General features: G+C 32.5%; 1 protein-coding gene across 2 annotated transcripts; it reads right to left on the bottom strand.

The window, feature by feature from the left end:
• Window positions 1-548: 548 nt before the first annotated feature.
• LOC128229703 (uncharacterized) lies at window positions 549-12472 on the bottom strand. 2 transcript variants are annotated; one of them, XM_052941506.1, is made up of 4 exons: window positions 12318-12472; window positions 2489-2770; window positions 2103-2147; window positions 549-1234 (listed from the first exon to the last, which is right to left on the bottom strand). In XM_052941506.1, exons 2-4 carry the CDS (start codon window positions 2751-2753, stop codon window positions 1104-1106), a joined length of 441 nt encoding a protein of 146 aa, XP_052797466.1. In that variant the 5' UTR covers window positions 2754-2770; window positions 12318-12472; the 3' UTR covers window positions 549-1103. The 2 variants fall into 2 exon arrangements, with proteins under 2 accessions (XP_052797466.1, XP_052797467.1); XM_052941507.1 differs by having other exon boundaries at window positions 12322-12472.
• Between the last annotated feature and the right edge of the window lie 1940 nt (window positions 12473-14412).

Raw genomic sequence — 14412 nt, 5'->3', positions numbered from 1 at the left:
TATCCTATCCTTATATAACGGTTTACCAATTCTTATACTAGAGTTTGAAAGTTTACGCACTCAATTGATGATTACATGCCACCTCGAATAACTGTTAAGTCCAGATCACCACGAAGTTTCGCCATAACTAACTACACTGCAGGGGCAGTTTCAAGAAAATTCTTAGTCGATTTGAGCCGTTAATTGAAATTATCTTTATGACATTGTTTTATTATTTTGCTAAAGATTTGAGTGAATTAAACTTTAGGCACTATTTAAAATGATCAATAAGAAGAGGAAATAAAAAAATGGATGTATTGCCATTATGACGTGTATACAGAGTTGTTTAGAAAAATGAAGTTACGTCTAAGATGCTTTATTCAAACGACCGCCTAGTGCCGATAACAAAACGTATGAAACGCAAGACGTGTTTAATATTGGCAACTCAAAATAACTATTATCAATAAGAAGGTATATCATATTCCATTGTGAACATTTACCCGACTTCCGTAGAAATAACAAGTCAATGCTGTTTAAATTTAGATTTAATTTGTCCATAAACATTATTCAACATTTACTTACACGTTGAGATATTGTAGCTCCAAACATTTATAATTGACTTTTGAACGTGAGATCTGATTTCAATACATAATATTTGTACACTTCTCTTGTTCTTTTTTATGTGTTCTTTGTTTAACATTTCTAGACAATCTGCGATCGGCTGTTATTTCATTTCGTTGCTGGGATCGATTTGTTAAATACGAATATATTTGTTTTCCTTTTAAAATGAATTATTCCAATGAATAATATTCAGACAGTTTACGAATGTCTTGGTAGAACAAACACGTACAAGCATTATTGTCAGCAGTATTGTTGATTCGTCCGAAATGTTCATTTTGTTTTTATTTTTTATTAAAGTTTAAGCAATCTAATGAATTGTTACATCAAACTAAACGCACGATTGACGTAATTCCTTCCACTATTTTGGAGTCACGACCGTCTTGCGCTAAGTCCTTGAACTACTGTCGATAACGTTTGTACAAACAGTGAATGAAATCGCTACGGAAAGTTAAATGTTGCCACATCTGAATAGGTATTGATAGTGTTGATGTTAATGTTAGCATTTAGCGTCGTTTTCGACCAGCGTTTCGTAAAAGGTTCTGGAGACTGCCGAAACTGCTATCCATGGACATAAAACGGGGTTTAGAGTTGAGAGAGGCAAACATTCTGTCCATGTTGTCCATTCCCATAAAGCCTGAAAACAGAAATTATATGATGCATTTTCTGGTCTGTTGGAGTATGTGACCACAGTTGATAAAGATCATGTATTCTTGAATAGAGAAACCGAATACGTCGGTGCTAGTGGGCATTGAATGTGTTTATATTACAATTGCCGTCATTCAAATCGACTTAGTTTAAAAACGAAATATTCCAGCTTCTTAAAATCGTTTTCTTTATTCATTGTGCTGTGCTTATTTGAATGCATACACACAAAAAAATGAAATGTCGGAAAAACAGTGTACACACGTCTGCATTTTATCTTGTGTACGTAGCGATTTCAAATTTAAGGCACCGAAACGGCATGAAATAGATTTAGAATCAACGACTACCAACAAATATACAGTCCATATTGGTGCGCCTTACTAGCGCAAAGTTAAAAAAAATAATTGTATATTTACGTTCAAACATGAGCCCATAATCCCCGAAGATAAGATAAAAGCTGTTTGATAAACGACGAAAAACAATGTTATAGCACTTGATAAATATTAACGCATTGTTAATTGCTATCCTGTCTTAAATTATTGACATTATCAGGGAGTGAAGTAGAAGGAACACCTCACTGCTCAAATATGTACTTAATTCTGCTTTTTAGATCATGTAAATGTGTATATTCAAGAAAAAGCGAATTTCTAGCTTAGTTTAAATTAGTTTATGACAAAAAGTATTTTGGCAGAAATGTTGGCAGTTTTTTGCCTGTTCGTGTATGTTTGTTTAAAAAGCAAAATGGCGAAAGATCGAAAAAGCATTATAGTGGTATTTCGACCCGAACTAAACAACAGCCAACACGATATGGCAAAAATACATTGTTTTACTTAAAAAAACAATAATTTTAATTCACTTACTTTTTCTTTTTTGTCGATTGGCGTCCTTCTGGTCAATTGGATGATCTGAATTTTTTTATAAAATTTATCAAAAGAAAAATCTCCATGCTAAAATTCATTCATTTTTTTCTTTTTTTTTGATTATTTTAATAGCAATGATTTTGAATTAACCTTTAATATCAAGATGATTGCTCAACCCTTACATTCATTACGCAACAAAACAATATTAAACTGATTTAGATCTACTTAATTTGTGTTATTCTACCAACAATCTTTTTTCAATCAACTTTTGTATAAATGTGAACCTTTAATGAACGAAATCGTAATTTCGTTACTAAGACAGAATGGGAAATAGCAATGCAAACAGATACTTATCACAATGGATGTTAACTTACAATTATACCAACCTGTTAAATAACCATTCGATTGTAACATGTCACTATCAGAATAATGCCCACTATCAGTCTTTTTATTTATGTCCATTTCAAGTTTAGGCAAGATATATGCATCCCACAAATTACGAAAGATATCATTGTCGAGTTCGTGTAAGTCCTGTGTACTGGCCAATGAGGTCTGTGCTGATGTCACTGCCATCAAAACAACTATGACGAGGCCCGTGCAACAATTCGGCCGTAGGCGGGCGCCGAGTTCCTGACTAAGTCTTGTGAGCATCACTACTGTCTGGTTATCTGCAAGTCCAAATTAACGCGCATATAAAATATGACATTTCTCTGTAAAATCAATTTGTTTATGTTTAAACAATTGACTACTGAGCTTTTTATGTAGTTTTTCATATAAATATTGAATATTACTTTAATAACATTAATCTGTCAATTATATAAGACTTGCTGTCACGTAGTTGATAACTTCTTTATCCTTTTTACAAAGTATGTTGGATATTTGTTTTTGATTTTTCACAAATCCTTTATCGAAAGGTAATACGTAGGCGGAGCTAAACTATCAAGAACTATCGCGCGGATAAATAAAAACGTTATTCGCCGATAAGTACGCAAGGTATTAAACGGATAATGGTATAAAACAGTAAGTTCAACCACTACCCTCATTTAAAAACGTACACCCCCGTGGATTTCAATTACTCGGGTTGTGAGTCCTGGGGACATATTCAATAAACATCTTAGATTGAACTTAAAGATAAAAGTGAAATCTGGCTGTTTTGATTGGTCATATAATATTAATTGGCCAATAAAAACACCTTAATTATGCTCCTTAGATTAAAATCAATCTAAGTTGCATATTGAATACAACCCCAGATAACATTTGTTAATTAAAATAGAAAATAGTATTGTAATAGCGATTTATAATCCATCACGACAAACACAAATAAGCAATTTCGAGAAATTGCATAGTATTATACTGTTATAATTGCATAGTATTATACTGTTATAATTGCACAGTATTATACTGTTATAATTGCATAGTATTATACTGTTATAATTGCACAGTATTATACTTTTATAATTGCACAGTATTATACTGTTATAATTGCATAGTATTATACTGTTATAATTGCATAGTATTATACTGTTATAATTGCATAGTATTATACTGTTATAATTACATAGTATTATACTGTTATAATTGCATAGTATTATACTGTTATAATTGCATAGTATTATACTGTTATAATTGCATGACATAAAACAATTATACAGACAGTAAGTTTTGTGACGTACAACATATATTCTAGTACTATTTCCCAGATTCCACTTTTTAAATAGAAAATATATTTATAGGTTAATAGGTCAATAGTCAGTTTCTAGTTCTTCATCTGCACCGATGAATGATTAAGTCATTGTATGATATGACCTAGTATAAAACATAAATATTATACCGTTATCATAAGTGCATAAGTATTGCAATTTTGGACTCAATTCGTATCGATAAGAAAAAATAACATTGCAAAAGAGATTTACTACACATGTACATTTTCCTCACTGTCAATTTGCATTGTTAAATTCTCTGTTTTATACTAAAAACTTGTTTTGATTACTTCAATATTGAACATTGGCTCATCCGTGTCGAATCTGATCTCGCCTCATCTGCTAAATATAAACAATCTACATAAACACAAAAGTTTTAAATTTTAAAGCTCCATTTTTAATTTGTTATATTCATTGTAAATCGAACCTTCATTTCATTTTTTTTTTATAGATTCATCAAAATGGAAGGACCATATGTATTTAACATTTCAGGATATCTTAGTTAAAACATACGGCAGTAAGTCGTGTGTGTTTTTAAAGAAATCGCAAGGTGTGAAAAGAGTCCTTTCAAACCCGATAGGTTAGATACAACACTACATAAATGTTCCTTATTTCATTAAATGATATTGAATAATAAATGAGATATTCGGTAAAAAACCTGATTTAACAATAACAATTATACAATAATTAGCACAATAAAACAGTACAATCACGATTCCCGCGCCTACTGCCTCCCAACACTTTCAGCGATTTAATTTATTAATGTATTGATCATAACACCAATGTGAAACCATCAAAAGACAATCACATCATGACAGATGCCAACAGAGCAAAATTGTCCATTCTTTCAAAGGCTATTTATAGATAACCAAATCAGCGAATTCGTTGAGGTGTTTTAAATAAAACACGATCATGACAATAGGTAACATGAATACTCCAGATTGCTTCTTATGGTTTCTCTAATAAACAACGTGTCATTTAACTTTTTTCAAGATTGTACTTTGTTTTTAATCGTATAAACATCAAATATGATTGAATTAGATGTTTTTAGCTCGACTATTCGAAGAATAGGTGGGCTATACTACTCGCCCCGGCGTCGGCGTCAGCGTCGGCGTCCGGTTAAAGTTTTAGGGCAAGTTGGGATTTTCACTTTTAAGTCCAATACCCTTCATTCTATTGACTTAATACTTCACACAGTTGTTCAGGGCCATCACATGATGAGGTTAGATAACTCCATATTATTCTTTACACAGATTATGGCCTCTGATTGACTATGGAACTTAGGTTAAAGTTTTAGGGCAGGTTGGGATATTTATTAATAACTTCTATACCCTTTGTTCAAATTATTTAATACTTCACACAGTTGTTTAGGACCATCACACAATAAGGTTACATAACTCCATATTATCCTTAATACAAGTTATGGCCCCTGATAGACTTAGGTTAAAGTTTAAGGGCAAGTTGGGATTTCCACTTATAAGTCCAATACCCTTCATTCAATTGACTTAATACTTCACACAGTTGTTCAGGGCCATCACATGATGAGGTTAAATAACTTCATATTATTCTTTACACATATTATGGCCCCTGATTGACTATGAAACTTATGTTAAAGATTAAGGGCAGGTTAGGTTTTATTAATAACTTCTATACCCTTTGTTCAATTGACTTCATACTTCACACAGTTGTTAAGGACTATCACACAATAAGGTTACATAACTCCATATTATTTTTAATACAAGTTATGGCCCCTGATTGACTTCGGTTAAAGTTTTAGGGCAGGTTAAAGTTTTAGGGCAAGTTGGGATTTTCACTTAAAACTCCAATACCATTCATTCAATTGACTTAATACTTCACACAGTTGTTCAGAGCCATCACATAATGAGGTTAGATAACTTAATATTATCTTTTATACAAATTATGGCCCCTGATTGACTATGAAACTTAGGTTAAAGTTTTAGGGCAGGTCGGGATATTTATTTAATAACTTCTTTACCCTTCATTCAATTGACTTAATACTTCACACAGTTGTTCAGGACCATCACCCAATGAGGTTACATAATTCCATATCCTTAATACAAGTTATGGCCCCTGATTGACTTCGGTTAAAGTTTTAGGGCAGGTTAAAGTTTTAGGGCAAGTTGGGATTTTCACTTAAAACTCCAATACCATTCATTCAATTGACTTAATACTTCACACAGTTGTTCAGAGCCATCAGATAATGAGATTAGATAACTCCATATTATCTTTTATACAAATTATGGCCCCTGATTGACTATGGAACTTAGGTTTTAAGTTTTAGGGCAGGTGGGGATATTAATTTAATAACTTCTTTACCCTTCATTCAATTGACTTAATACTTCACACAGTTGTTCAGGACCATCACCCAATGAGGTTACATAATTCCATATCCTTAATACAAGTTATGGCTCCTGATTGACTTAGGTTAAAGTTTTAGGCAAGTAAAAGTTAAGGGCAAGTTGGGATTTTAATAAAAAAAAACTTCTATACCTTTTATTCAATGCACTTAATAAAATTCAAAATTATTTACGACCATCTTACAACAAGAAACATAACTCAATTTTAACCCTAAATACAAATTATGTCCCTTGAATATTTATTTTTTTTAAATTTCTTTTGACATTCTTTATAATAACCATATTTTTACCAAGGGAAAACTAGGAGGGCTATACTATATGGCCCTTGATTTTTTTTATTTTTTTTTATTTTAATTTCTTTTGAAAGGCATATTTATATATTCTTTACCACATTTTCATAATGGGAAATCAAGTCATTTGAATGACTTGCGTCATTTTTCGGGTGGTGGGAGGGCAGCATCAAAGTCACCTTATGTATTGAATAATTTTAGCTAGGTTTGACATAAGTAGACCAAACGTGGTAATATTACATTGTTATTGTATTCACTTCTAAGTCAAAGTGGCGAAGTCGAGCGCGCTGTCTAACGACAGCTCTTGTTAATTATTAATATTAAGATATATGCCAATTTATAAGAATGGTTATTTCTATGTATAACCTTGGACAGATAAACGCTGACAAAGCATTTTACATATAGTGTTGTTGTGTTCGTGACTGAAAGTCTTTTCAAAATCATTGCAATTTAAACTTATTTGAACTCAGTAAACATTAAAATGTCCTCATTCTTGATGTAGGCTTTAATATCTCGACATGAAGAACCATGAAGTCAGAAATTATTTTGATAAGCATGTTTAAAGCCCTTGTTATCCCGTTTAATTTTCCTTATTCATTAGGGTTTCCGATTACTTAACAATAAGCATTTGTAATATTTGTTTATACCGTGCTTTTCAGTGCTATCTCACGCGGATGATCTAATTCATTTGGCTTGTTAATACTACACCTATTGGAGGGTATTTGGGTAAAAATCGCATCTTCCAGCCATTCCGTTTACCATCGCCGAGATGTCATTTGTGTTAAACTGTATCAATCCTTGTATATAGGATAGCAGTCTAAGTTTACTATTTTAAACCATTAAGAAGGGAATTATCGTGTTTTAACTATATTATAAACTTGGTAATCGAATAAAGTCTTGATGAGAATAATATGGAAGCATAAAGACCTCCAAAGAATAAACAGGACTGTTGAATCTTTGTCAATCGATAATAGCGTTCCCATGCAGTAACGTGACAAAATCTTAATCAACGTAACAATGATGAAAGCCGTTTACTTATGGTTGTGATCGTTTTACGGTACTCATGTAATTATAGCTACTTTGTTTGTGACTGTCCAGACAAAGATGTCATGAGGTGCCTGCAAACCGGTTTAACCCCTATGATTTCCGCCATTGTTAATTTCCGACGAGTGCCGTGGGCGATTACCCTTACATAAATGAATTATTGAGAAGGTAATTTGGTATAAGCTCATTTGCTACATTCCACACGTTTCGTTTGTTTCGTTTATTGGCGAAATATGCTGCAGCCAAGTATATAAAACTGGGTAAGATATCCCCTGCATCTTTTGGCAGGCTTGGACTTAAAAGCAATGTTATTGGGCAACTATAGTTATCGGATAACTATTGATCAATCAATAAATGTTTGGCTTAATTTAAACAAACCAACGAAATACAAGTCTTTTGCAATAGGCTGCTGATGAAAATTAAACAAGGTAACATGAATAGTTAGTAATTCCTGTACATTTTATTTAACGGATTCTCGCTTTCCCTTCATTGTTTCACCAAGTATGCTACCCTAATAACCATGTAGTAATAATCATAAACAAGTGTAGACACATAAGGTTCTATGTATCTTCGACAGTGCTTCACTTAGCATTACAGTCAATAATCAGTTTCAGTGAAGCATAGTTAGATATGTTCATACGAAGGAATGCAATTAAATAACACGCTTATAACGGGTATTGCTTTTGTAATGGAAATGTGAACAATCTTGACAAAATTACCTCATCAGTTTAATCTGTCACGCGAAGAAAATGAATATTTCATAAGCTCAGAGAAACCGAAGTAATGCGTTGAGATTTATATTTTCATCTCTAGCAAAATCAAGAAGTAAAACTATTAGTGAAAATAGCACTAGAAATTAAAAAAAATAGGAAAAAAACAATGGTAAGTATAAAAAGTAAAGCCTAATATTAGAATCAAAATCTAAATATGCTTTAACAATGGCTATGACGTTTGAAAGTGTGGCCGTTTCAATATTCTGTACCTACCTTATTTCATGAATGGCCACAATCCGTAGTTTAGCCACATCGTAGTGGGATGATTTTTTGATTGTAAGTTGAAATGCTTTTCTAGGAGTTTATGCTCGTTTTTTAACATAATATTACACTGTGTGCAATTACAATTGGTTCAAAGGACGGGAAAGAGCTTTTCCTTTTACACACTTTTTCGTAGGGGTTTAGGGGGAAGGTGTTATTTTATCATCGTTAATATACACATTAACATACAAGTACGCTGCAAGCAATGATTTAAACGTGTTAAACTGTCCTTCGACCTTGTTTTTACAGGAAAAAAACTACGTAATACGGCACGTAGTATATTCCTTTTGAAAGTGATGAAACTGTAAATAGATGCTAATATAAACAACATTTGCGATGCATTTTTTTGAGAAAAAAAATCGTATTAGCTAAAAAGGTTTTAATATAATGCGACTTTACAAGTACACATCGAATACACCGATAACCTACATAGGTATATTTTAGCAAACCAATACAATTTTGTCATAAAAAAGAGCCCCAAATGTTAAAACCCTTGGGCATTATGACGGTCGAGGTTCTCTAGTTTTTAAATTTACAACTATTCGAAAATGAATGTAAGAAGCTAAATAAAATACCAAGCTAAATAGGTGATAAAAAAAGCACTCCTGAATTAAAGTCAATTAATATAACATGAAAGTGGACGATACGCGAAACATGCCAATATGACATGTTTACACATATACATGCGTGACTCATAGTACATATAGTTTTCATGAACGAGAATATGAAAATAACACAATTATTGTAACAGTGCATTGTTGAGATTATGCGTTGGGGACTACAGGAAGAGGCCAAGGAGGAGCTAGCAGTCTGACATCCTTCAGTGATTACGTTTAATGACACAATGATCAACAGCCGAATGCAAACGAGATAATGAAAAAGAGACAAATAACTCCCAAAATGAATATAAAGAAGCAATTATAACCAGCTAACCTTTTTAATCAGTGTATGAACATGAAACTTCAGTTTTTATGATTTGTTTTATAAAATACTGTGCAAATGTGGGTTGTGTTGTGGATGGACCGAGGGAGAAAATTGAGAGCCGATTTAACCGCCTCAATTCTCAAGTCACGCAATTTCTTCATTAATGGCATTTAATCGAAAAACAAAGAAAAAAACATTTAATTTCAAATTTGTAACGTTCCTCCCAAATTCGTAAAAGTTCCTAGGCATTTTTACGGTAAATGACCTAGAACAGAAACGCCTCTAAATCAAACGAATAGTATCAATGATACACTTACTGCAATTGAAACTACACTAACACGTTAAGGCCCAATATCTCAAATAATCGTAGGCAAAGGACAGCTGTTGATAAGAACATACATGTAATCAAGGTAATTCCTTTCATACTAAATCTTTCATAGAAATAGTAACTGGCGTAATGACGCAAGGAAATGTTTGTTGGTAAGGACTACTAACAAAGACATTTTTTCACCCCTTTAGTACTAGATCCATCACTACTGCGATAGCCGTGCTTTTAGAGAATTTATATATGGTGAAAATTTAAATGTGCTAGTCCCTTTTTTTAAAACGCCAATGATATGATACCATGAGTTCGTGATTGTTTGTAAATACGATAACTTGCTTACTTAGTTAATTGTTACAGTTGGCAAATGTGATATAATAGTTATCAATGAAACTTAAATATTACACCTGATGAAGTCTCACTGTCTTTGAATATGGATATAATGACCCCGTAGTAGTCTAGCGCTTACGTTACAGCGAACAAACACTATGTAACATTTAGCATACAATTTATAAAAAAAATGAAAACAGGCATTGTATTGATTGGCATTGGATGTAAATAGCTGTGAATTTCATGATGTAAATTGCGTGTTTGTTGTTTCTGTTTTATATATTGGGGTCGATAGGAGTTGTTCCATTCACTGTCCATACGTCCATGTTTGAATTTTGTTTAAAGTAGTGATGTTCCCTAAATGGATTGGTCGTACATCGTTGCAAGTGTATCTTTTCCATACAAGTACGCTGAATGCAAATATCAAAAACTTCGTTGTGGAATATTTCAGTCATGATTTAACATTTCATCCTGCGAAAGTACCAGACGATTTTCACTTGGCATTGCTGCAAGTATCGGCGTTTTAAAAGATGTTTTACTTGAATAAGCTACTTAATAGATAAGCCATTTTAAAGTGACGCTCAAAATCAATAAACACCCTTGTGTAACAAATATAAATTTTGAGTGATAAAGGTTTAAACCTTTAACTACTTACTAAAAAATGCATTTTTGGAAATATTTATCAGTGATAACAACATTTTAAACGTGTATTTAATAGCTGAAAACGAAAAAATATTAAATGGTTGGTGAGTGCTCAAAGATTCAGTGCAATCTACTATCGTCTCATAAGGTAGAACTACCATGTTCTCTGCACCTTTCTATCAAATTAAACTCTGTATCCTTCATAAGAACCATAGTTTTCGACGTGTATTCTTTATATTTGGTATATTAAACCAACTGTATTCATTGAGGTAAAACTTATTTGGGAGTAAGAGCGCATCTTAAAGGAATGAATTGAGTAGCATTTATATTCTTTTTTTTGAATGATAAAGTTTTTTTGGACTGATAAAGAGAATGGTCTTTGGAATAATCACAACAAACTTATTTTTAGTAATTAAAATAAAGATTAAGAAAGATATTTGGCTTAATTGAATGAGCTTCTTAAACTAGTCGCGCTGAGGGCAGTAAACAAAGTATGTAACTAGGCCGTGGTTATTAGTCTCATATTGAATATGTGAACTTGACGAGCAATCGGACAACTTTACGACTTGTGTATCATAGCATTCAAAGCCGTTATATCCATTTAAATACCGGTTACTAGATTGCCTATTGAGTAATAAACTCCGAAAGGAAAGATCAATTAGGAAATCACATTTGATTATTTTTTACAGGGTGACGTTCTATTTGTGGCAGTAATTCTATGAGAGCGGCTAACACTTAACCCGATTGTATTATCAAATTGACGTTTATAAAAAAGATCGGATTTAAACTGACTGCAGTGGAAACATAACATTTGTGATGAATTTTGAAAACACCAAACGTAGTTATGTATGAACTCTAATATGGTTTCATATTGAATCATAGCAGTTTAGCGATAACCAGTCAGTTAGTAGTACATCGGGCTTTATATGGACGTCCGGTTTCAATTTCCACTCTGAGCGTATGTTTAATACTATTTTACGGACTCATGAATACCACGTTTGCAGATATGTAAAAGGTCAGCCGTATATATGTTGCAAAACTAGTAGGACGAATAAATCACCTTATATTTCACCCCACATGCCTCCCTTTTGTAAAAATAAATTGATGGAAAAAATCGCGAATAGCTAATCGGAAGGCTTTGTTGCATTGCAAACGATAAAACTACTTGAGGTACTAATTTTATGAAAACGATTTTTTTAACATTAGAACATTCAATCAATCTGTCACGTTGATACTATGTTTCGCGATGGAAGTTTTTAAAATGTATCAAGTTCAATGCCTTGGTTTGTTGATGTTTGCGCCCCCGCCCCCCCCCCCCCCCCGGTTGTGATTCAACTTGTTAGCATACGTTATAGAACGGAAAAATTAAATGCAAATAGAATATAAAAAGATATGAGTATGAAACTGTACAACAAAAAACAACAACAAAATAACGCACTACCAGAATTGAAATTTTTTTGTCTCCATTTTTTTCAAAGCCGTTATGCAAAACATGCTAGAAATAATATAATAAAGTATTTATTGCAAACAGTTAAGCAGAACAAAACTCACGTGCTTCAAAAATGGATCCTTGATATGTTATAATGGCACTGTCTCCAGTGGAGTGATGCGAACGACAAATGTTTCAAGAGTCAATGTCCAGAGAATGATCCTTGTGTGAACTAACAAGACATGGCGATTCTGTGGTGTATAAAATCGTTTTTGTAACCGTCTTCTCTATCTTCTCTTCAAGTGGTCGATTCTGAGAAGCTGGTAGCCTTATAAAACAAATTGCAGCCGGTTTTGTAAAGATACTATTATGTGACGTAGGCTAATTTGGCCGTACGATATAACCGAAACCTGTTTGTCGTCCATCTAGTGCATTGATTGGTCAAAAATAAGGTTTCACAGGATTACCTTGGAAATTAGTCTGCCAGGGTGGAAATGAATGCAATAATTAATTAAGACAATGCACTTGACGACTGTGCATTACCGCTTTTACAAATATTGCATCACATATATGGATTTTCCATTTCCATCTCATGCATTATCCAAAGAAGTCATACAACAGTAACATAATGAAAGGGAAACTAATGACATCCTATATATTGTATAGGAAAATGTATGCATTTGCCTTAGCTAAATTCACTGCGCTTCCTATGGACAAACTCAAGGGCCTTCCAGAGTGCAAATGTGGAAGGGGAGGGCCAAATATTAAACCGTTTCAAATATTTTATTTAGTTTTGAGGAACAATCATTTAGGGAGTAAAACAAACATCCTTTGTGACATATTTTGGAGTAATGAGTTGACAAAATATTACGAAACAAGATTTTTTTCATTTGTTTGCAGCAAAAAGGATTTCATGTTTTCGGAAAAGTATACCTATTTTTTTGTGTCAAAATGCCCCAGACTACTTAATAAACAATGTCTGGAGAGTTATCGATAATATATTTTCAAATAACAAATATATTAAATACATGATGAAAAAAAAAGAATTTATTTTATTTCCTGGTTATAAAAATACATTTTTTTTCGTAAAGAAGTTGCAATCAACACAAAGCTTGAAGACATTGTTGATTGGGTAATACTGACTATATTGGCACAAAAACATATTCATTTCGTATAAAGACATTTTGGAAAAATGCAAACGCTTTTTAGTTAGAAATCTGATTAAAACTTCCAGACCAAAATTTGCTTAACTCCTAAATACAGCTACACATGTCGCAACGGATAAATGTTATATGCTTGCTAAATATTGAAACTCAAAACTAAAAAAATATTTTTGTTTAAACATGTTATGTTTATTTTGGTCCTTCAAACGAATTTTGCACTGTGGAAGGCCGTTAACTTAATCACATCACTGTGACTTAGGAGTTTGAAATAAAATAGTTATTAATGAACAATGTTTGTTAAACATGTGTCTAGTACATCACTTCAATTGAGAATCATTATACCTTTTAAAAAGTGATTAAACGCAATTGCATTCACACAACCGAGTTTTTTTTAAAATACTGAATACAAAAGCCAAATGAAGAACAGAAACAACATTAAAAATAATTTGAAATGAAATGTTTACACGATATTGGATGTTAATGAGTATACATTTTATTTGATTATTATTTAAAAACTGTACTCTCACAGATTTACCGTTTTGATTTATTTTTTAAGTTTTATTTTGTCTCTTAATGAGCCATTTTTTTCTTCTGAAGAACAGTAATATAAGACTGCCTACGAAAGATCATATCGCAGTTTTTCATATTTACGTTCGAAAATAAATGATTAATGCCGTTACTAACGCATTAAGAAAAATGCATAAAAACATCAATGGCTCGTTTCGAAACAAAAAGTCAAAAAGTTGTTAAAATGTTAAAACTGTGAGAGTGCAGCTTTAAGACTGTATCCTTAATTTCCACTGGAAATCACCCCTAAATAAATAAGAAATATTCATGAAAAACGACGAGACAATGGGTTCCAGACTTTGTTTACTGAAAAGAATAGTCATAAAATCAAAAATACATCATGGTAAGGAAATGAGTAAATTCATAGAAATCATTCCCATTTACCAGAGGATCGGATCAAAAATCTAACGCATATAATCATCGCATACCGAACGAGAATGCATAGAAATAGGCAATAACAAGGCGATTGCACTAACCTCTGCAAGCA

Source organism: Mya arenaria, chromosome 4, assembly GCF_026914265.1.
Source record: "Mya arenaria isolate MELC-2E11 chromosome 4, ASM2691426v1".
NCBI lineage: Eukaryota > Metazoa > Mollusca > Bivalvia > Myida > Myidae > Mya > Mya arenaria.
The sequence above is the reverse complement of the archived record's forward strand: the minus strand, read 5'-3'. Positions and strand labels throughout refer to the sequence as shown.